Source organism: Fusarium pseudograminearum, chromosome 4 (assembly GCF_000303195.2).
Source record: "Fusarium pseudograminearum CS3096 chromosome 4, whole genome shotgun sequence".
NCBI classification, from domain to species: Eukaryota; Fungi; Ascomycota; class Sordariomycetes; order Hypocreales; family Nectriaceae; genus Fusarium; species Fusarium pseudograminearum.
The window spans coordinates 4,641,712-4,663,604 of NC_031954.1; the positions used below are offsets into that span (position 1 = coordinate 4,641,712).

At 49.5% G+C, this 21,893-nt stretch overlaps 6 protein-coding genes across 6 annotated transcripts; 4 read left to right on the plus strand and 2 right to left on the minus strand.

Moving 5' to 3' along the window:
• Positions 1–502: 502 nt before the first annotated feature.
• PKS10 lies at positions 503–12,365 on the minus strand (the record flags this gene model as incomplete). The annotated part of the gene is made up of 3 exons (XM_009261032.1): positions 503–4,882; positions 4,932–11,479; positions 11,528–12,365. The coding sequence occupies 3 exons, from the start codon at positions 12,363–12,365 to the stop codon at positions 503–505; spliced, it is 11,766 nt and encodes a 3,921-aa protein (XP_009259307.1).
• Positions 12,366–13,103: 738 nt separating this feature from the next.
• Positions 13,104–14,363, plus strand: FPSE_07915 (uncharacterized protein; the record flags this gene model as incomplete). The annotated part of the gene is made up of 1 exon (XM_009261033.1): positions 13,104–14,363. One exon carries the CDS (start codon positions 13,104–13,106, stop codon positions 14,361–14,363), a length of 1,260 nt encoding a protein of 419 aa, XP_009259308.1.
• An 812-nt stretch (positions 14,364–15,175) lies between these two features.
• On the plus strand, positions 15,176–15,897 carry FPSE_07916 (uncharacterized protein; the record flags this gene model as incomplete). The annotated part of the gene is made up of 2 exons (XM_009261034.1): positions 15,176–15,229; positions 15,289–15,897. 2 exons carry the CDS (start codon positions 15,176–15,178, stop codon positions 15,895–15,897), a joined length of 663 nt encoding a protein of 220 aa, XP_009259309.1.
• Positions 15,898–16,115: 218 nt separating this feature from the next.
• On the minus strand, positions 16,116–17,429 carry FPSE_07917 (uncharacterized protein; the record flags this gene model as incomplete). Its single annotated transcript, XM_009261035.1, has 1 exon — positions 16,116–17,429. One exon carries the CDS (start codon positions 17,427–17,429, stop codon positions 16,116–16,118), a length of 1,314 nt encoding a protein of 437 aa, XP_009259310.1.
• Positions 17,430–18,202: 773 nt separating this feature from the next.
• FPSE_07918 (uncharacterized protein) lies at positions 18,203–18,904 on the plus strand (the record flags this gene model as incomplete). Its single annotated transcript, XM_009261036.1, has 1 exon — positions 18,203–18,904. One exon carries the CDS (start codon positions 18,203–18,205, stop codon positions 18,902–18,904), a length of 702 nt encoding a protein of 233 aa, XP_009259311.1.
• Positions 18,905–20,163: 1,259 nt separating this feature from the next.
• On the plus strand, positions 20,164–21,840 carry FPSE_07919 (uncharacterized protein; the record flags this gene model as incomplete). The annotated part of the gene is made up of 1 exon (XM_009261037.1): positions 20,164–21,840. The coding sequence occupies one exon, from the start codon at positions 20,164–20,166 to the stop codon at positions 21,838–21,840; it is 1,677 nt and encodes a 558-aa protein (XP_009259312.1).
• Between the last annotated feature and the right edge of the window lie 53 nt (positions 21,841–21,893).

Here is a 21,893-nt window from a genome sequence, read left to right on the forward strand (position 1 = left end):
CCGACCGCTGTCGTATATAAGTCAGCTTTCAAGTCCATTATGTGGGTTAACCTTAGCTGATGCCAAGATACAGCTTACATGTCTAGCCATGTAGATCCATGTATGATGTAGGTCTCGCAAAAATATTTCTTGACCCAAAGCTGCGTGGCATGCATTGCCTCGAATGCTTATTTTCTTCTCTTGTTAGTGGAATCAATATCGCTTTACCGACAATGTTAGAGGGCAAAGCAAATAAAGCACAATTCAAAGCAAGTAGCTGGAAACTTCTCTTTTAGTGTACGGAATTAAGAAATTTAGGATAAGCTTAGTGCACTGATAGAGAAAAGCTTAGATTCCTTATGGTCCTACAGCAGGTTGCAGTTGGCCCTTCAGTCGCCATATATGATATGTGTCGAAAGAGACTATCCCAGGGCATCCATAGGAGGCTGAAGTTGACAAGTGAATAGCAATAAGCTTCAAAATAATCTATCGGGACGTAACCTCCAACTAGCTAGAAAAACATCTATGAACTACCCATTCGAAGCCAGGGAACGATACCGCTACCCTGGCTAAGGGTCTTCTCCACCAAAGTAGCAGTCAAAGGATCAAGACCAGCATTCTTAGCACGCTTCAGCCACTCCTCCACGTTGACTGTTTCCATCGTCTTGCCCTGCTCCGTCTCAAAGTGATCCTTAAGATCATCAACAGCAATCTTCTTTGCACCGCAGTGATGACGATAGACTAGCTGTGGCTCTCTAGTCTCGGTGACAGAATTGACAATGCCCTGCGCCACGTCCTCAACAGGAACAAAGTCAAAGTAACCCTTCCATCCGGAGAGGTCTGGCAAAGATCTTGTCTCAGCCGAGTAACGGAAGATGTTCTGCATTAAGTCATGACTTGGTGCATTCGTGCCCGTGATGTTGCTTGGACGATGAATCCAGACTGGGAGGCCCTTCTCCGCACAAGATTCTAAAATACGCTCTGAAGCCCACTTGGAAGCGATATAACCATACGACCCATCCATAGGTGGCTTGTGTTCAGAAACGGAAACTTCAGGAAGCCCATCTAGACCAGTGAGGTTCACAACTCCACCAGTAGAGATAAAGTGGAAAGGAATGCAGCGATCCATTGCAACTCGTGCAAGTTTCCGAGTTGCTTCGACATTGGAGCGTTTGAGAGACTGGAATCTCTTGAGGAATGAAACATCAGCGCCATTGTGGATGATTCGGTCGAATGATTGCGCAAGTGCGATAAATTGCTCTTGGGGAAGACCAAGGTAGGGAAGAGTCAAATCGCCGTGATAGCATGCGACTCGAGAGGATGCAAAGACGGGGTTTTGTTTGGCCGGGGAACGAATAGCAAGGCAGTGCACCTTTGCTACGCGCTTATCCGCAAGGAGTGCCTTGAGAATAGCGAGACCCAAGAAGCCGGTCGATCCAGTAAGGGCCACCTGTAATCCGTCCGGTTTCTGAGATACTGCCGATTTCACCATCGGGGTAGTTGAGCCAACATGGGTTTCTGATTCCCAGTCGATAGGCTCTGTGTCGATGGCCTCACTTGAACTGTCAATCTTGGCCGCCATCTCGCTCAGTGTGCTAGCCTGGAAGAGATCAAATACAGAGACAGTGACACCGAAGACCCGAGAAATGTACTCTCGTAGCGACACAATGCGGAGGGAGTTGCCACCAGCAGCGAAAAAGTCGGTATCAGGCCCAATAGTGGCGTCTGCGGCTACAGGTGGTAAGGCCTTGAGCCAGCCCAACTTGAGTGCCTCTTGAGTCTCGGAGAGCGGTTGAGAAACTTTGGCGTCGTCATCCAGAGGGATGGGGATAGCATCGAGAGCGTACTGATCCAGCTTGCCTGAGGCGTTCATGGGAAGCTTGTCGATAGGGACAATCTTGGCAGGAATCATGTATCGAGGAAGGGATAACTCCTTGAGTAGGTTCTTGAGGTAGACCTTAATGTCTGAAGGACGGTGGACCTCGGAGATGATGGCGAAAGCCACTAAGAAAGCACTTTCTCCATCACCATTCTCACCCTGTCTCAATGATACAGCTGCTTCTGGAATGACACCCATTGAGGCTTTAACAATGGTGTTGGCAACATCCTCCAGCTCGATGCGGAATCCTCTAAGCTTGATCTGCGAATCCCCAGCGATACGGCCAAGGAAGGTGATCCGACCGTCGGGTAAGATTCTTGCCTTATCACCGGTGCGATACATACGGGTCCAGCCACGCGAGACATCCTCAGGTGAAGCGAAAGGGTCGGGAAGGAACCTAGCCTGGGTAAGATCCTCCCTGTTAAGGTAACCCATGGCGATACCGCAACCACCAACGACCAACTCGCCAGCGAATCCAGGTCGGATAGGATGCATGTTCTCATCCAAGATGTAGCAAGAATAGTTAGGAAGTGTGAGACCGATGCTTGGGTTACGCGTATCGTGAGGGGTGTTCTCGTCAAGCTCGTTCAGACCACAACTACTGTTGATGGTAATCTCCGTTGGCCCGTAGCCATCGTATAGACTGAGGTTCCTGAGCGCAAGGCGCTTGAACTCGGGTGGAACGTGGGCGCGAACAGCCTCGCCAGAGAGTAAAGCAAACTCCCAGTCAACGCATTGACTGAGATACTCATACCCATGGTGAATCACAGCCAAAGCCAGCGTAGGTGTCATAAACGTGTGCGTGACCCTCTCAGCTAGCATCAATTGAGCGATCTGCATGGGATCTTTGCGGGTCTCACTTGAAGCAACAATGAGAGTTCCTCCAAACATCGCCACCAGTGACATCTGGGTGAGCGACATGTCGAAGCCAAGAGGAGCCTGTTGCAGCATCGTGCATCGTTTCATGCTGGTGAAATGAATACAACTGTCGATGTGATGTACAAGATTGGTGTGAGTGAGCGCAACACCCTTGGGCACACCTGTTGTTCCACTGGTGTAATAGATGTAGCCCATACCCGACCCTTGCGCGCGGTTCTCAATCTCGGGAGCTTCCGAAGAAGTCAGGTCAATGCTGTAAACATTGAAGATCTTGGCAGTTGTCTCCAGTTCAATCGCCGAGTCCTTGGTTGAGTCATCGATCACAATAACGTCGGGTCGACAGTCGTTGACGATGAGCTGAAGACGCTTGATCGGGTTCTGAGCGTCCAGTGGCACGTAAACACCACCGGCCTTAGCGATGGCTATGAGTAGAGCGAAGATGTACAAGCTCGGCTCGCAGTAGACACCGACCTTAGACCCTTGGATGACGCCACCATCGATCAATTTGGCCGCAATCTGGTTTAACAAACCCTTCAATTGACGATAGGTCAAGGTTTTGCCATCATCAGTCTTCAGCACAGTTGCATCAGGTTGCTGCTCAACCCAATCATCAAAGTAGTGCGATAGCGTCTCGAAGCGAGGTGATGGGATCCTCTCTCCCCTTCCCAGGCTCAGAGCCTTCTGGATCTGGGCAGTAGTGGGCTTGCAGGCCTGACCGAGAGTCTGGGAAGACTCACTGGCAAAGAGAGAGAGAATATCGGTGTACCTGTCGACAATGAAGCCAAGTTCACTTTGTGTGTATAGGTACTCTTGCGTCTTGACAACAATAGAGGTAGATCCATCATTGTAAGTCTCGATGTCGAATGTCAAATCGTATGGGTTGTTGGCGTCCTTGAACGTGACAAGCTGGGCCTGACAGTCTCCGAGAGGTACCTTTTGAGTGGAGCCCATCTTGTAGTTAAGAACTACTTGGAATAGAGGACTGTGCATTGTAGAGCGAGGAAGCTTCAGCTCGTCAAGGAGAACATCGAAGGGGATCTGAGAGTGTGCAAGGGCTTGGTTGGCCTTGGTCTTGGCCTCACAGGCTAATCCAGCTAGTGTCTGTGATGCCCCTGACTTCAGGCGCAAAGGCAAAAGGTTGACGAAAAAGCCAACTACATCCATGAAAGCGGCGTCATTCTTGTTGGCATCGGTGATACCAATGCAGACATCACTGGTAGAAGCGAGATCCCAAAGGACAAATTGAAGTGCTGCGAGGTGGATGTGAAAGGGAGTCACTCCGAGGTCTCTAGCAGCTGCTTTCGTCTTCGCGCCCGACTCAACAGGAAGTGTCCTCTCATAGGCCCGCGTGGTGTAGTGAGTCAGAGGAACCCGCATCTTGGTCTCAGCAAAGTCGAAGACTGGGAGTGTTGGTGGTGGCTCCTCGAACTCAGCCTTCCAGTAGTCAATGCTGACAGTAGGGAACTTGGTCGCCTTCTGTGCGATAGCAAAGTCAAGATACCCAACATCCTTAGGTGTAAGACTTAGTCCAGAGTAAGCCATGGCCAAGTCCCGTACCATAATCTGTGCACTAAATCCGTCCAAGGCAATGTGGTGGAAGCCAAAGATGAGATCATGCTCGTCATCAGAGATGGGAACAATCTGGGCTCTGACTACATCGCCACTCTCAAGATTATACGGCATCTTTTTCATACGCTCATACTCATAGCAGCCGGTAGAGTTGTGCCTGACAACCAAGCGGAAGGGCGACTGCTCTAGCACAGCCTGTCTGGGGAGGCCAGTCTCTGTATCAACGAAGAATGCAGTGCGAAGAGTTTCGTGCCGTTTAATGACTTGGTTGAAAGCATCTCCCAGGTCCTTCAAGCGTAGAGGGCCACTGATGCGGTAGTGCATCGTGACGCTGTAAGTTGTATCATCCTGAAGGAATTCCTGTAGGAACCAGAGGCGTTCTTGGGCAAAAGACATAGGACCACTGCGGATGACTTTAGGCCTAAAGTCCTTAGGCCTAGACATAAACTTCTCTAAAGAATCGTCGTCACTAGTGGTGTCCTCAGTAGAGTTGGGACGGGTAAATGTCTCGGAGTCGGTAGGCAGTGCCGATGAGGCTTCAGTGGAGGTCGGAACAGTATCGAGAGATTCAATGGCCTATGTATGTTAGAAATAGTCATACCGAATGAGTAGTGTGTGGTCTTACCTGCTTGGTCACCTCAGTCTTGGACTCAATCGACTGTCCAGAAACCGACGGTAAGTTAGACACAGCTGTGGAGCAAAGTTCCGAGATAGAAGCAGTATTGAGAATCTCAAGCACAGGAGTGTCAATATCAAGCTCCTTGAAGAACCACGATCGAATCTCAGCAGCGATGAGAGAATCGACGCCCAGACCTAGGAGGGATTGGGAGGTCTTGATGGATCCAGCCTCAGCCTGAAGCATACGCTCGAGTTTAGTGCAAAACTCCTCCTCAACAATTGCCAAGATCTCTGCAGCATCCTTGGCCTCCTCAAGACGCTGAGACATAGAGATTTTTGTCGAAGAAGAACGCTCTTGACGCTCTTCCTCGAGTGTATGATGGGAGAAGCGCATGTTGTCACGCCAGAAGTACTTCTGAGCATCGGACTCAAGGCTGTATCGGTTGAGACCAGTGATAAGCTCCGGACCATGACCGGAATCGGGCTGGCCAACGAGGATGGCCTGGGAAAACATGTTTCGGAGATCAGTCTCAGAAATAGCCATATAGTTGTAACTTCGGAGAGTAGCTTCATGTGCGCCAGTTGAGGAAACATAACCAACACCGAGAACCATGCCAATATGCATCACAGAGGCAGCAAGACCTTGAGCACGACGCTGTTCGGCGATGGCGCTCATAAACAGGTTGGAAGCAGCATAGTTGGTCTGACCACGGTTGCCGACAACGCTAGCAAGAGAAGAGAACATGATGAAGAAGTCAAGCTTCTGGTCCTTGAGTAGGTCATGAAGGTTCTGGGTAGCCTTGACCTTTGGCCCGAAGACCTTGAGAAAATCCTGGACCTTCAGCTCACTAAAGGTACGATCCGACAGAAGCAAAGCAGCATTGGCAGCAGCACAAACGGGAGGCATCTGCTCGACGACCTGCTGGTAGGCCCCGGTCAATGCGTCCTTATCACTGACATCTACTTGGAAGAGGTTGACTTGGGCGCCCTGCATTTGCAACTCTTCCAGCCAAACCTTGTCAACGGTGTCGACGTTTCGCGTAGTCAAAGCAATATGACGAACGCCGCATGATACCATCCATCGGCAAAGAGCCTTTCCGAGACCTCCAGTAAATCCGATCAGAAGATAGGTCTTGTCTGATCGGAAGAGGCGATCACCCTCAATAGGCTGGATGACAGCTGGAATGGCAGCGTCGGCTGAGAAGTCAACAATAGTGGCATAGTCCTTGATAGAAACTGGCTTGTTGGCCAAATCGGTTATCCTGATGACTGGTGCAACTTCATGTAACTTAAGCGTGGAGCGCATTGCGTCACGAACGCCGTGAATGATTGGGTCTTCGATGCCTTGGGGATGGTCACCGAGGATATCGTGTAACTGAACAACTCGGGTATAGGTAGAGACGCTTCGGCTGAAGGGAGATCCAGTAGTTTCGTAGTCTCTTCCAGAGAGATCCACGATCAGCTTGGTGTCTTTACGGACGACCTTCTTCAGTGCGCGCTCCGGAGCCAGAGCGTGTACAAAGGTCACGTCGCCCGACTTGGCCTTGCTTAAGTCGGAGGTAGTCAAGACAACCGTAAGGCCAAGATCTTCTGCCTTCCATCGAAGAGCAGACCCGATGAAACCATCCGCCTCATGAATCAGGACCGTGGAGCCACTGTCGACGTCTCCCAAAACCCTCTGAGCCGCGATTGTGAATGCGGTCTTGTGCAAAAGCTTCGCGGGCTCAGCATCGGTGGTAGTCAAATCCCATACAAAGAATGAAGGCACAGAGATCTTGGACCGATTGGTTTCAGATACAGCTAGTACTCGCGTTTTGGGTTCGCACTCTGTGTATCCATGGCAGAGATATCCGGACGACTTCTGACCGATCTTGAACGGGTAAAGAAGGGAGTGCGTGACGGTAATGTCAACTAGCGACGACGAGCTTGAGAGAGAAAGGGAAGGAACTGGCTCAATGATGACGAACTGGTTACGTCGCTGCTGAATCTCAATCGTGTCGCTAGTCAGAGTCTTGTTGGTTTGAAGAGTCATCTTACTGGCGTTGAGCTGGTCATTCAGTGCCTGATCCGACTTGACACGGGGGATGAACCATTTATTATCCCGAAGGATCAGCTCTGCCTCGATGGAGCAGACAATATTGTCAGACTTGAGAGATCCTCTGTACACCAGTTGCAGAAACGCTTCCATAAGACGGGATGACGTGAGCTCTGAGATCTCTCCTTCGATGTCGACGTGCTGCAAATTAATGTGAGGGTACTCGGAAGCCAGGCTGCGACACATGCCCACAGACATGTTGGCGAAGGGGTCATCACGCTGACATCCCTTTGAGACCCAGAGTACCTGCCGAGACTCATTCATAAGTCGCTGTACTCCACGAAGCTTGTCGTCTGTCAGGTTCTTGAAGATAGGCTCATCAAGATCCTCCAGCACCAAGGCCGATCGGACGTGGATGTCGGATGATGCCAGTTGCTCAAAGGTCTCAACGAATTGAATCAGGTTCCGGGGAACCCCGCTCAATTGGGTAAGAAACTCCATCATCTTAGAAGACATGCGCTGAGACGTCCCGCCAACGATGGTAAGTGAGTGCGATGAGAGCCAATCTCCAGACATAGCAAGAGGCTGTCTCAAGAGCTGGACCTTATCATCGATAGCCTGCGACAGCATAACAGAGGTCATGTACTTCTCGTTGTCCACAAAGTCGTTGACAGTCTTGTCAACTCCCGAGAAGCCTGTCTGCTTCAACAACGAATCCCACTCAGAAACGGGGATCGTCGGCCCATAGCGACGTCCATCATCACCTCCGAGCCACCAACCCGAGAGGCCAGACATCATGAGCTTGACTCGCACAATGTCACTCGTAACCTCCAATAGAAGAAGCTGACCACCAGGCTTTAAAAGCTTGCGTGTGTTCTTCATGGTGACGTCAAGGGACTTGGTGGCGTGGAGGACATTCGAAGCGATGATGAAGTCGTAGTGTCCTTCTGTAAAGCCTTGCTCTGTCGGGTCATTCTCGATGTTCAGAGGCTTGAAGATCATCTTAGCAACCCAGTTCTCAAATGTATCAGCGGCTGCCTCGAAGAACCCAGTAGAGATATCGGTAAAGGTGTAACTCTCAAAGGTGGTACCAAGCGATTCGAGAATGCCCTTCGTGGCGCCTCCGGTACCTGCACCAATCTCCAGGATGTTCATCCGGGGATACTGATGAGCAAGCTGCTTGGAGATGCGACCAAGATAGACGTTCGCCCTCTCAAAGCCGAGACCGTACTTGTAGATACGGTTAAGCATATCATCCTTGACCATGTGCTCCAACATGGTTGTCTGTTTGCGAACGACAGCAGGAAGGTTCTCGCCAACAGCCTGAATAAGTTGGAGATCGATGCGACCGGGGAACTTGGATGATTGCTGCATGAGCCAATCCCGTGAGTCAGAGGACCACTCCTTCTTGATGGTGGGATGGTTGCCAGATTGGATAGAAGGGAAGAGATGATCAACCCACTCAAAGATACGCTGGTGGTTCCAGTCAAAATTGGAAACTTCATCGCGACTGACTGCCTTGTTGAGTTCTCGGAGATAAAAGTAAGAGAGACGCTCGCAGAGATCCACAAGTTCCAGGTCAGATTCTGCGTCCGCTTCCTCTGTCTCTGCATCAGCAATGGCACTTGCAATGTCGACTTCCCACTCAGTCTTGGTGTAGAGCTCCTTGGCATTGCTAGGTCCAGGTCGAAGGAGGGACGTACACGTCAATCCCTCAAGTTGCAACACAGGCTCATTATTGCTGGCCTCAAAGACATCCATATCCGCAGTAAGCTCACGCTCATTTGTGTTGGTCAAGAAAGAGTCAATAACCAACTCATCATCATGTTCCAATTGCTTCGTGTTGACAATGCGAAGACTTCGGAAATAGGTGGGCACGAATGGTGCTTGGAGACTCCCATCATTGGGCCAGCAGTAGGCAGCAAAGACGGATTGGAAAGCTGTGTCCAAAAGGGCGGGATGGATTATCGCGGAGAAGTCTGGGGTGATTTGACGTGCTCGAGCTGATGCGAAACCCAATTGACGATCTATGCTGTCGAGATGCTTGAAGTCACCGGTGTACTCAAGCCCAATACTTGTCAAAGAACTGTAGAATCTCTCCACGTCCACGGTTGTTAAAGAAGCGACAGGCTTGACTCGGGTAGGTAAGAGAGAAGCACCTTCAGTAGAGCCAAACTCAACACGAAGCTGACCCTTGGCGTTGCATTTCCAGTTACCGTCACGCAGAGGTGTGGATAAAGACCATATAGCGGTTGCGTGGCTTGGCTGATGATCGCTAACCTCGAGGTTGAACACAGTCTCAATAGCTTGTGAGTCCTGGCTCAATTGGATGGCACTCATAATGTGGACCTCAGACAGTTCGACAAGCTGAACTTCTTTGCTGTCATCAATAGCGCGAGCAGACTCCATGGCCATGACCAAATAAGCAGCGGCCGGCAGCACAACTTGACCCTCAACCTTGTGTCCATCAAGCCATGGAACATCTTCAAGGCGTAGATGGTTCAGCCATCGGAAGCTATCGCCTGGATCCTCCACTGATCGCACACCTAGTAGAGGGTGGGGTGGGTGGACACGTTGACGATACTTGAGCGACTTTCTGGACTCCCTCCAGAACGACTGTGTGTGGTCCCAAGGATAAGGCGGAAGAGCCTTTGTAAGCGTCTTGTTTGTGGATGTTGAAAATGCTTGAGCGTAAGAGGTAAAGTCAACCGAGCTCTTTCCGAGGTGAGACCAGATGAAGCCAAGAGTATCGCTCAATGCCGCCACATCATGGATGTTTCGGGACAAAGTGGCCTGATACGGTAGTTGAGATTCTTTCGCGCGCTTATAGGTCTGATTAAAAGGACCTTTAAGCGCAGGGTGAGGGCCAACTTCGAGAGCCACATTGCAGGGCACTGTAGAGCCAGCCACAAGTTCTGATGCCACAGAGAAGAGGACAGGGTTGATCATATTCTCAACCCAGTATTCGCCAGCCAACGCTTCACCGTGGAGTGATGCATCGATGCGTTCGCCCAAGACACTGGAGTACCACTCACAAGAGTCATTGCCAGGAAGAGCTTTGACATTGGCGGCGTGAAGAAGATCAAGATATGGCTCAGCGCAAGGATGCATGTGGTGAGAATGGTACGCAGTATCAACCCGAAGAACCCGTGCAAAGGTGCCTTGCTGATCTAGTAGCACCTTGGCCTCCTCAATACTGGCCTTGTCTCCCGATAGAGTCGTACTAGTAGGAGCGTTGCTGGCAGCTACATCAACCAGGCCATGGAAGTTCTCCTCGCAGAAGACTGAAGCTTCCTCATAGGATAGTCCGACAGCCATCATAGATCCCGGAGCTCCATTGACCCCACCTGCAAGTTTGGCACAGACACCACGGAAGTATGCGACTCTGATAGCGTCATGTAGGGATAGGAATCCAGCAGCATATGCAGCGCTGATCTCGCCAGAGGAGTGACCAATGACGCAATCGAAGCTGATACCGGCTTTGCGCAGTAGCTCGACCACCATGAGTTGGACAGCGGTGCAAAGAGGTTGTGAGATAGCGGCTTCGCTTAGACGAGAGGTGTCTTTGTCGGCCATGATCTGTTCAGTAAGTGTCCACGTAGGAGGCTCAGGTAGACTGGCCAGAGACTCTTCAAGGGAAGCCATCAGTTGTCGAGCGAATGGCGAGGACTTCAAGAGCTCCCTTCCCATGGTAGGCCACTGGGCACCTTGTCCGGTGAAAACACCTAGGATGCGGGGGGCCGAACCCAGTGGAGAGTCCTGCTTAGAAGTAGGTATAACTGCATCCGCAACAATGGCACCCTTCAGTTTCTCTTGGAGACTCGGTAGGTCATGTCCAGAGAAGAAGGTCCTCAGAGGGAGTTGAGAGCGTCTGTAGGCGAAGGTGTACAAGATACTCTCAATTTGTTCACTATCGGCATTCTCAAGGACTTGGGCAAGTTGGGAGATCTGGGCTCGCAACGAAAGCTCGCTGTTTGCTGACAGTACCAGCGGAGTAGAGATAACATCATTGACTGAGCTTTCTGAAGACATATTGTCGAAATGTTCAATGATGGCATGAACATTTGTTCCACCAAACCCGAATGAGTTTACACTGGCGCGTCTCGGAAACCCCCCAGTCAACTTGGGCCACGGCTGAGATTCAACGGGAAGCTTCAGATTGGACGTATAAGGCTTGACAGCTGGGTTCAAGGTCTCGAAGAGCTGATTGGGTGGAATGATGCCTCTCTTAACAGCCTCAAGAGCTTTGATCATGCCAGCGAGACCAGCGCAGCCCTCAAGATGACCAATCGCTGTCTTGACAGAGCCCACATACATGGGCTCGGTGACAGTATCACCACTGTCGAAGAAAGCTTCATGGATAGCGCGGGCTTCAAGAGGGTCTCCTGCAGGAGTACCAGTTCCGTGCGCCTCAAAGAACTGGCATCGATCTTTGAAGACATCTAGGCCAGCATTCCTGTAGGTTTGCCTGATCAGTGCCTTTTGGGCATCAGGGCTGGGTAGGGTGATCCCATTAGTACCTACAACTTGGTTAGTCCCGATGAGATATTCGTGGACAAATTACTTACGTCCGTCTGAGTTGACTCCGATTTCTCGGATAATCCCCTCAATGTGGTCGCCATCAGCCAAGGCCTGTGACAAGGTCTTCATCATGATGGCAGCTACACCCTCGCCTCGTGCATAGCCGTTAGCTGATGCATCCCACATCCTGCTTCGGCCTGTTGGCGACAGCATGTGCAACTTGGATTCTGAAATCATCATTTCGGGACCGAGAATGAGGTTAACACCTCCTGCACAGGCGATGCGAGATACTCCATTGCGCAGGGCCGTGACAGCATCATAGACGGCGACAAGACTGGAAGAACAGGCTGTGTCAATAGTCATCGACGGACCCTTCCAGTCGAAAAGGTAAGAAATTCGGTTGGAGAGAATGCTCCGAGCTGTGCCAGTGGCCATGTACTTGGGCATATCCTGAGGGTCACGCATGAGCATCTCATGGTAATCCCCAGTCATACATCCAACGTAGACAGCAGTGTCAGATCCTTTCAGATCCTCCATCGGCAGTCCAGCTGTCTCGGTTGCTTCGTATACAGCCTCAATCAAGAGCCTCTGCTGAGGGTCCATTGCCTCGGCCTCACGAGGGTTGATCTTGAAGAACGAGGCATCAAACAAGCGGATGTCCTCGGACAACAAATACGCCATCTTGACATCGGTACATCCGTTCTTGTCCCCATTTCTGCTGTAAAAAGCATCGACGTTGAAGCGCTCAGGGGGAATGGGCGATTGAACGTCTCTCTTCTCAATGAGAAGATCCCATAATTTGGAGGGAGTGTTGGCGCCGCCGGGGAAGCGACAGGAAGTGCCAATGATGGCGATAGGCTCTTTTGGGAAGGATTGACTCGACATTGCGTGTAAGTCTGATAGTCAGAAGATGTTGAAGATAGTCCAAACTGAATGTTGAATAAAATAATACTGATAGATGCTGTTGAGCTTCTCTGCCAGTTGACTCCAGACTCGATCGTATAAGTGTGAAACTGAACATCACCAGCTCTCACCAATCAGCCACTCTGACAGTACGTAGTCTACTGGGTAGCAGAAAAGTTTACCGACTAAGTGTCAGGGCATAAAAATAAATATCCTAAAGAGTATAGTCTAAGTAGCATGAGATGACCTACTAATTTCATCCGTTATGCTCTTAGTGGACACTTTTTCTGACACCCTGACGGTAGTCTATGTCCTGTATTCTTGTGGATTGTTGCCTTGGTCTGACAGGGGTGTAAATCCTGCACGACCGAAGGATTCGCAACACCCCTGGCCACCTTGTTTTGCTACTTCGCTTCTCGTCCATTCCCTCCTCATTCCATGCATCTCCTCGATGGGGCGATGGAATCCTCACACCGTAAGCAAAGATCGTAGTTCAGGCCGGGTGCCGGCGCTGACCGCAGGATCTAACAACCCGGCACTTTGATCAGATGTTAGCTTGTCCTGTAATCCGCCAAAACGGTTTATTCGTGTTTGCGGCTAATCATGAATCGTTGACTACATCTACGTACTCATGGAGTCTTTGAGGAATTTGCAATCACCCTTCGATCCCCATACCTCTCTATCTTTTCCATCTTTTCTGTTTACTGGCAACTGCCCATCATGCACAAAGTCTTTCCCTCAGACTTTTTCAATTTCGAATTTCTGCGACTACTTGGCACTGTTCCATTCCAGGGTGCCGAAGTCGGGGAATGTCTCGCAACTGCCAGTCGTATCACAGATGGCGACCCAGAGAGCTGGTATAAGGCCTGGAGAGAACAAGCCGAAAAGGCACAGGCTTTGGCTGAGGAAGCTGCTGCTGTCGACGACAGAACAGGAGCATGTTGGGGTTACATTCGCTCAGCCAATTACTGGCGTGCTAGCGAGTTTCTTCTGCATTGTACTCCCGATGATCCACGAATTATATCTTCGTCAAAGGCCAGTGTTGCGGCATTTGATAAAGGATGGGTGTTACTAGATGCCACTGTCAAGAACTTTGAGATTCCGTACGACAAAGACATCAAACTACCAGGAAGACTTTATGTTCCTGCCCCTCACCACAGACTACCTGGCAAGATCCCACTTGTTCTTCAGACTGGTGGTTTTGACTCTACCCAAGAAGAACTGTACTTTTACGGTGCTGCTGGTGCTCTTCCCCGAGGCTATGCTGTCTTTAGCTTTGATGGCCCCGGTCAGGGTCTTCCTCTACGACTGGGAAAGCTGAGCCTTCGACCAGACTGGGAACATGTCGTCAACCAGGTCTTGGATTTCGTCACGGATGAAGTCGCTGCTGACTACGATCTGGATCTTGATCGTCTCGCCATTTTCGGAGCCTCGTTGGGTGGGTATCTATCACTGCGCGCTGCTGTTGATCCTCGAATCAAGGCATGCGTCTCTTGCGATGGACCCTACGATCTGTTTGAGATTACTCGCAGCCGCATGCCGCCCTGGTTTATCAATGGCTGGGTATCTGGTTGGTTAAGCGACGGTATCTTCAACTGGGTCGTCGACCGTCTCACAGCCATCAACTTCCAGATCGCATGGGAGTTTGGTCACGGAAAATGGGTCTTTGGGGTAGATACCCCCGCAGATGTCCTTCGTGTAATGCAACAGATATCACTCAAGGGCGGTTACCTCTCCAAGATCAAGTGTCCCACTCTGATCACCGGCGCAGCAGATTCTTTCTACTTCACGCCCGACCTGAACTCGGAACCCATTTTTGAGGAGCTTACATCGCTGGGGCCCAACGATAAGCACTTGTGGGTTGGTAAGGGAGTGGAGGGTGGTGGTTTGCAGGCTAAGATTGGGGCTTTGGCTGTGGTTCACCAGAAAATGTTCTCGTGGCTGGACGGCACTTTTGGAATCAAGCGGGACGCGCTATGAAGGATATTCGGCAGTTGGTATGACGAGTTGCCTATTTTAGAAGTTTTTAATCTTGCTTTATGTTTAGTCTGAACTTTCTCTAAGAAGCTGGGTACCCATGCTGACAGTGCGGTGTGATTTTGTACCTCCATACACCTTAAGCCTTTCTTGTCCTTCCCAAATAGTAAGAACTATGCGCTTAGCGAATAAAAGGAACTACAGATGGATACCTTCTCAACGATTGCATTTGCCTAGATACGCCGGCTGTGTCGATCCTTATCCCTTGACCATCTTACGACAAAATTGCCTGCCGACGGCGATTTCCAATTGCAGCCACGCATATCCGAGATTGGATCTGTAATTGAACTCGCGTATCCGAAACAAGGAAAGCATTTGCGAGATTCCTGCCTGCGGCTGTGTAAGGTACGGATGATCGAATCAGAAACAATACTCTTGGTTAAGCGCAGGATAAGTGCATATACGGATCACCAGACACAGCTACGGCCTAATTCCCCGAAGGATTATAATGGCGTGCCATGCAGGTACGTTGGAATTGGAGCCGCGGGTGTTGGTTCGCAGGATTTCTCTGGTGGGTGTAGATGGACATGGGTTTCTGCATTACAGGGGGTGGTTCGTTGTTGAGGCGCAGGGATACCACTACAGGGCTGAGGATAAGCCCTGTTAATCGTCTGATAGTGGAGCTAACTCGGAGGGTTTCACAATGCCAAGATTGTGAGTCTTCACTTCAAGTTAAAGCATTCATGAATATCTTCAAGTGATACGATTCACTCAAACATTACCAACGATCAACAACAATACAACTTTCAGACAACATGGCACCATTCGGAACTCTTTACTCTTTTATGCCAAATGGCAGAGTCTTCAAGGTGAATTGCCCTTTCTGTTTCTCTTATATTCTCATTTGACCAAAACTTACCCTGTACAGATTCTTGCCGCAGCCAAACTCAACAACCTCGACATCGAGGTCCCTCCCTACCAACACTTTGTGACTAACAAGTCCACTGAATTTCTCACAAAGTTCCCAGCTGGCAAAGTTCCAGTTTTCGAGGGCGCTGACGGGTTCTGTCTCGCTGAGTCAGATGCGATCGCCAGATACGTTTCCCAATCCGGACCTCGTGCTGGTCAACTGCTGGGAGAGGACGCTTTGACATCAGCGAAGATTCAACAATGGATTTCCTTCTTTGCTGATGAGGTCTACCCAGCTATCTTGGATCTCGTCATGTGGAGAGTTGGAATGGGACCCTTTGATCAATCAACTGAGACAAAGGCGCTGGCTCAGCTCGAATACGCGCTTACTGTGTTGGAGAAGCACTTGTCAGCAGCCACTCAACTTGTCGGGAGCCGATTGACACTTGCTGACCTGACTGGAGTCTCATCCCTTTTGTGGGGGTTCATGCATGTTATTGATGGACCCATGAGGAAGCAATTCCCAAATGTCCTGACATGGTACTTGAGCACGATCGAGAACGATGACGTAAAGGACGTCTTTGGAGAGCCTAACTTGATTGAGAAGAGGCGTCTTGGTGGTGAATAAGTCTTGCTCAGGTAGTGTCAAAACATCCGCAAACATCTCTTAGAGTAGCACAACATCTTGTGAGATTTTTAAATTATTCAAGTGAAGACAAGATTGGAATTGTGAGCTAGATATACAAGCAAAACCTAAAATTGAGATCTATTTGATTATAATATGAACAATAAAACTGAACAACTATGTACAAATAACAATTATGAAACAAGAATCACATAAATAAATCACTCCATCCGCAGTGGTGCAAGGCCAAAAGTGCGATCTTCAAAATCAAGCACAAGATACTGCCTCTTCAGAAACGCTCTTCCCAGAAGGACGACCTTGGCATCTCCAGCGCTCGTACGCCCATACTTCCACACGTTGACATTGAGATAACACACAGATCCAGGCATATTCTCCAAACGCGTTACGTAATCTTTTGGAGGAATCGTGTACTTCTTCCCTCCATCAAGCTCATAAACAATATCAGGATATCTGTGCAGATTGTCGCACGATAGAGTGTACCAGTCCTGCTGGTCGGTGTTATATCCCGTCGATCCTTGACTCAGGATCTTTTCGATGACAGCGGCGGAGGCCGGCTTGGCGTCAGTCTTGCTGACAAGGTACTTGTAACCGTTGAGAGAGAGTGGAGCGCCCAGTCCTTCAGATCCTTCGTCCACAACAGCCAGTGGGGGTGTCTTTTTACCACCCTTGCCAGCCTTGAAAGCAACAGCAAAGTTCTTGGACTTCTTTCCATCGCCCTCGACCCACATGCCCGTAAGCGAAGTACTCCAGTAGTTGCTGCGAGGGGGCGTAACTGGGTAGAACGCGTCGCTGAGCCATTCCGGGTTTCGGATCCCGTAGGATTGTAGTTTCTTGGCATCGTACATGGAAGTGTCTGTACCTCCAAAGACGAGCTGAGCATCACCTCCTTGACAACTAGACGTTGAGGCCAACGTGGCGCAGGTGTGCCAGCCAACCAAGGGTCCCATGTTACCCTCCTGCCATGCCTGATAGTTGGCGGGTTCTGATGTTTCGGCCCGCTTGGATGGTGGAGGGGCCAGGCCGAAGATGCCACCAAATGGAACTGCAGGCACGACACTTGCAGGATAAGGAAAGTCAGAGACCTGCATGAGTGTGTCACTGTTGCACAGATTCCCGACGCACACTTCATCTCGCCCGTAGTCCACCGTGAAGTTGGGTGCAAAGGCCGTGATAGGCCACGTCGTCTGTGCAAAAGATACATTGCTGAATGTTTTCGAGTCACGCTCATTGAAGAATGGCTGTTGTTGTCCCGCGCAGAGATCGGGGTTGAATTGGCCGAGACATCGCCCAGATCGCACAAAGAGAGCCATCCATGTCATGTCGCTCAGCATCGTAAGATTTTGGGGAGGTGATCCGACAGTGACATTGAACAGATAACCGTACACGTCCCAATAGGCAGGTACTGCAACCGAGTTACCACGACTAGGGGAACGGTGTTCCAACGTCAAAGCGGCCGCATGTACCGGGACAAGAGCCCCGAACACCATGGCCAAGAGGGTTGCATGAGCAAGCATAGTTGCACACTCGTTTGGGTAAAAGATGAACAATGTACGATCCAAATGGAGTAGATTGAGGGGCAAGTATCAGGTTTGATGGTATGTTGCCATTGCATGAGCAGGGCGGCCATGCACACTTTATTGCGTTTTCTTACGACAGGTCAAAGGAGGTCTCCGATATGAGAGGACTCCATAAACGAGTTTCATTCTAATTCAAGACACTACTAGCCAACTGGAAAATGAGTGGGAAATTTCGATCGAACGATATCATCCTTCGGTGCAAGGCATTCCTACGGGAGCTAGAGCCTGCTTACACCCCCAATTTGTTTGCTTTTGATCTTATCTTAGTATGTGGGACAACGCTTACAGGGGGGCTCAGCCTTACGTATCACATCAATGTTTCTGCTTCGCCTAGTTTGGCGCTTCGTGTAACTTGGAAACAGCTAGATCAGAATAGCCTTCGAACCATACTGGATCCTTCGAATGATTTGCCATTTTCTTAGCCGACTGGTGTTACGTTTCAGGCAGTTACCACGGTTTATTCCGCAAACCACTATCAAGAGCATCCTAACGGTACAATAATGCCTCAGTTACCTTGTTTCTTGGAAGTCATGTCCTAGGCAGTAACATGAGATTTTCCTCCTGGAGATTAGTTGGCTATTAGACGAGATCTAAATTAAATATACCTCACAACTCTGCCCTTTGTCTCAACAGTTAATTGCCCCTGCACCAAATCAGAATACTCTTCCCACCGACCAAAGGATCATCACTCTTCATTCTTCATACCCAAAATGTCACATTACCCACGACTACTCTGTCTGCACGGCGGTGGCGCATCATCTCGTATCATGCGTGCGCAGTTCGCCAAGTTGGAGTCTGCCTTGAGCAACCGCTTTCAACTTGTCTACCTCGAAGCCCCTCTAGACAGCGCCCCGGGCCCAGGTGTTCTTCCTTACTTTGAGAACTGCGGTCCATACTCTTGTTGGGTCAGTGACGACAAGACACTGGCTCCTGAGGAGAAGAGACTGGAGGAAGAGAATGCCATTGCCTACATCAAGAGCTTCATGGTGCAGCATGGACCCTTCGCTGGTATTTTGGGGTTCTCACAAGGTGCACGCGCGACTGCCAGCATTCTGTTTGAGCAGCAACAACACCCGTTCACTCATGACAACCTATTTGGTGTCTTCTTCTGTGGCACCTTTCCACCATTTGTCTCTGAGACTCCAGAGATAAGAATTCCTACTGTACATATACAGGGTCTCACAGATCCTTACCTTGAAGAGAGTGAGACGTTGTTGAGTCATTGCACGAAACAAAGTGTCAGAAGAGTCATCAAGTTCGATGGCGGCCACCATATGCCAACGAGCCTTGGCGTTACACAGCAAATTGCAGATGCCATCTCAATGGTGCACAGAACGACAAACAGAAAGAAGGTGTCGAATCTTTGGAAACTGAAGCGGCCTGTTCCTACTACCACTGCGATAGAAATCTAATTTGTTGAAGACTTGGCTAGCGGGCTCAGATAGATAGAATAAAGCACTTCGGTGGACGCATGATAATTTCACAATATCAACATTACTTTGAAGATTCCAGATCCTACAGTAAGAAGAATACTACAAGTTGCTATTTTAACACTTTAGTTATTGGTCATAGCATTTGCAAGTATCTATCGAGGACTGTATCACTACAGAAGATGTTGTTAGTATCCACGGCATTAAGCGAAAACCGCTTACTATCTCGTACAAGAGTAAGACGAAACGCCTCCAAAAACAAACTATAGCAAAATCTTGTCTAGCTTTGTCTTGGAAGACAAACCACAAGTTCATTAGATAAAACCTGCATGCGGCTGAACAATTGAGTCACTGTGTTTCTAGTTTGACAGCCATGCCTCAAGGTATTAGAAAATTTGGCTGCTGGAAGCATAAGAGACGAAATTAGTAGGTCAGCTTATGCTATTTAGACTATACTGTTTAGGCTATTTATTTTTGTAACCTAAGACTTAGGAGGTTGACTTTTCTGCTACCCTGTAGCCATGGCATGACCGACAACTGCACGCAAGGTTGCAAAAGGATCTCTATGCTTGTGGGGTAAGATCCTATACGCACCTTGTTTAAGGAGAGCGCATTTCTGTGACACCATCATGTCATTATGCTAAGTGGACTTGGGTAACACTGCAGGTCTAGATCGAAAGTAGACGACGTGGTGGGACTCCCTGCTGTGTTTGTGAGAAGCCATTTTAGGTGATTCGTATCATGTAAGACTAGATCAGTAATGCCAACATTGATATGCAGGTCCGGATGGTTTTCAATGGCATCATTTCGGAGGATTTGGATGATGATCCTTGCGAAGGATCGGTGGGATTTCTGACAAGGATGTTGATAGCCAATAGCAAATATACCCTTGCGACAACCATCTTTCCTCGAAGCTTCCGAATGTCCTTTGCCGTTTTTATCACCATTTTTCTTTGTATGATGAACAACTGTTTTACATGGAACCCTCCGGTGATGGTGTCAGAAGATCGTGCCACTTAATTGTGGCTCAGATTATGCTAGTGAATGCTTCAGTGTTGGTAGAGAGATCAGCGGTATGCTCTTGCCTTACTGTAAACATTGCTCCCGGATAATAACAGAGAGAGCGAGGCTTGACTTCAATTACCACTGAATTATTCTGTTCTACTTACACAGAGACCAGACTTGATTTTTTCTGATTATCAAACATTGCAATTAACTACACACTTGTTTCGAATTCCAACATGGCTGCCACAGAGCCTTCTTCGCCTGTAGCAGCGAGTCCAACACCAGAGGAACCATCACCACCAGGCGCTGCACCCAGCAAAAAAGGTGCTCGTTTTTGGCTCATCTTTGTCGCCATTGCGCTGACTACATTTCTTGCTGCCCTCGACACATCCATCATTTCCACCGCCTTGCCCACTATCGCGGCTGACCTTGGCTCTGATTCTCTCTATGTATGGATCATCGACTCATATCTCCTGGCGTCGACAGCCACTATCCCCATCTTTGCCCAAGCAGCCAACATCTATGGCCGCCGTAGCCTCACTCTGATCGCTGTTTGTATCTTTACACTCGGCAGCGGTCTCTGTGGTGGCGCCCACAACACTGCAATGATGGTTGGTGGTCGTGCTGTTCAGGGCATTGGCGGTGGAGGCGTTCTGACCATGTCGGAGATCGTTGTTTGCGATATGGTCTCCATCAGAGAAAGAGGCATGTACGCTGGTATCATCGGTGGTGTATGGGCCATCGCTGCTGTTGTCGCCCCCGTCATGGGCGGTGCTTTTGCGCAGAACATATCATGGAGATGGATCTTCTACATCAACCTTCCCATCGCTGGTGTTGCTCTCATCGCCCTGGGTTTGTTTCTTAAGTTGACCCGACCACCATCTGGCACTTTCAAGGAGCAGATGGCCAGGATCGACTGGGGTGGAAGTGTCCTCTTGATTGGATCCGTGACATCCATTGTTCTTGCTTTGAGCTGGGGTGGTTCTGAGCACGCTTGGTCGGACTGGGAGACTGTGATTCCTCTTGTCATAGGTCTTGTTGCCCTGCTTGCCTTTTTTGCCTACCAGGGTGCGCCTTGGTTGAAGGAACCTACCATGCCTTTGAGACTATTTGGCAACCGGACGTCATCCACGCTGCTTGCTATTAGCTTTATACACAGCCTACTTCTGTACTGGATCTGTTATTTCCTCCCAGTCTATTTCCAGGCTGTCAAAGAAGCAAGCCCTACCCGTTCGGCGGTCATGCTATTCCCTATTGCCTGTACCAGTGCCCCGGGAGGTGTCGCTGCGGGCATTACTATTACCAAGACTGGGAAATACCGCATCTGGCATTTCGCTGGGTTTGTGCTTATGTCGATTGCTTGTGGTTTGTTCACCCTTCTCGATGAAAATTCCTCCACTGGGCGATGGGTGGGATTCCAGATTCTGTTTGGATTCGGCACTGGCGTTGTTTTCACGAGTACTTTGCCTCCAATTCTGGCCAGTCTTCCCGACTCAGATGTGGCTACAGCGACTGGTGCATGGACCTTTATCCGCAACTTTGGATCGATCTGGGGTGTCGCAATTCCAGCTGCTGTGTTTAACAATCATGTTAACCATGCAGCATCTGACATTTCAGACCAAGGTGTCAGGAGCCTTCTTGTAAATGGCGGCGCGTATGAGCATGCGACTCAGTATTTTCTCAAGACACTTGGGTCTAGTCCACGACTCAAAGATGAAGTGGTACAGGTTTACTTGAATGGGCTAAAGGTTGTCTGGCAGGTTTCTATCGCTTTCTGTTTGCTGGGATTTTTACTTTGTTTCTTTGTTCGGTCACTGACACTGCGCGATGAGCTGAACACGGAGTTTGGATTGCAGGAGGAGAAGGGGTCTGGTCAGATTAAGTCGAGCGAAGAAGGCGTGGTCAGAGAGTGATGAAGTAAGATGATGTATTGATAGTTTCGCTGTATATAATTATTATTTGCGGG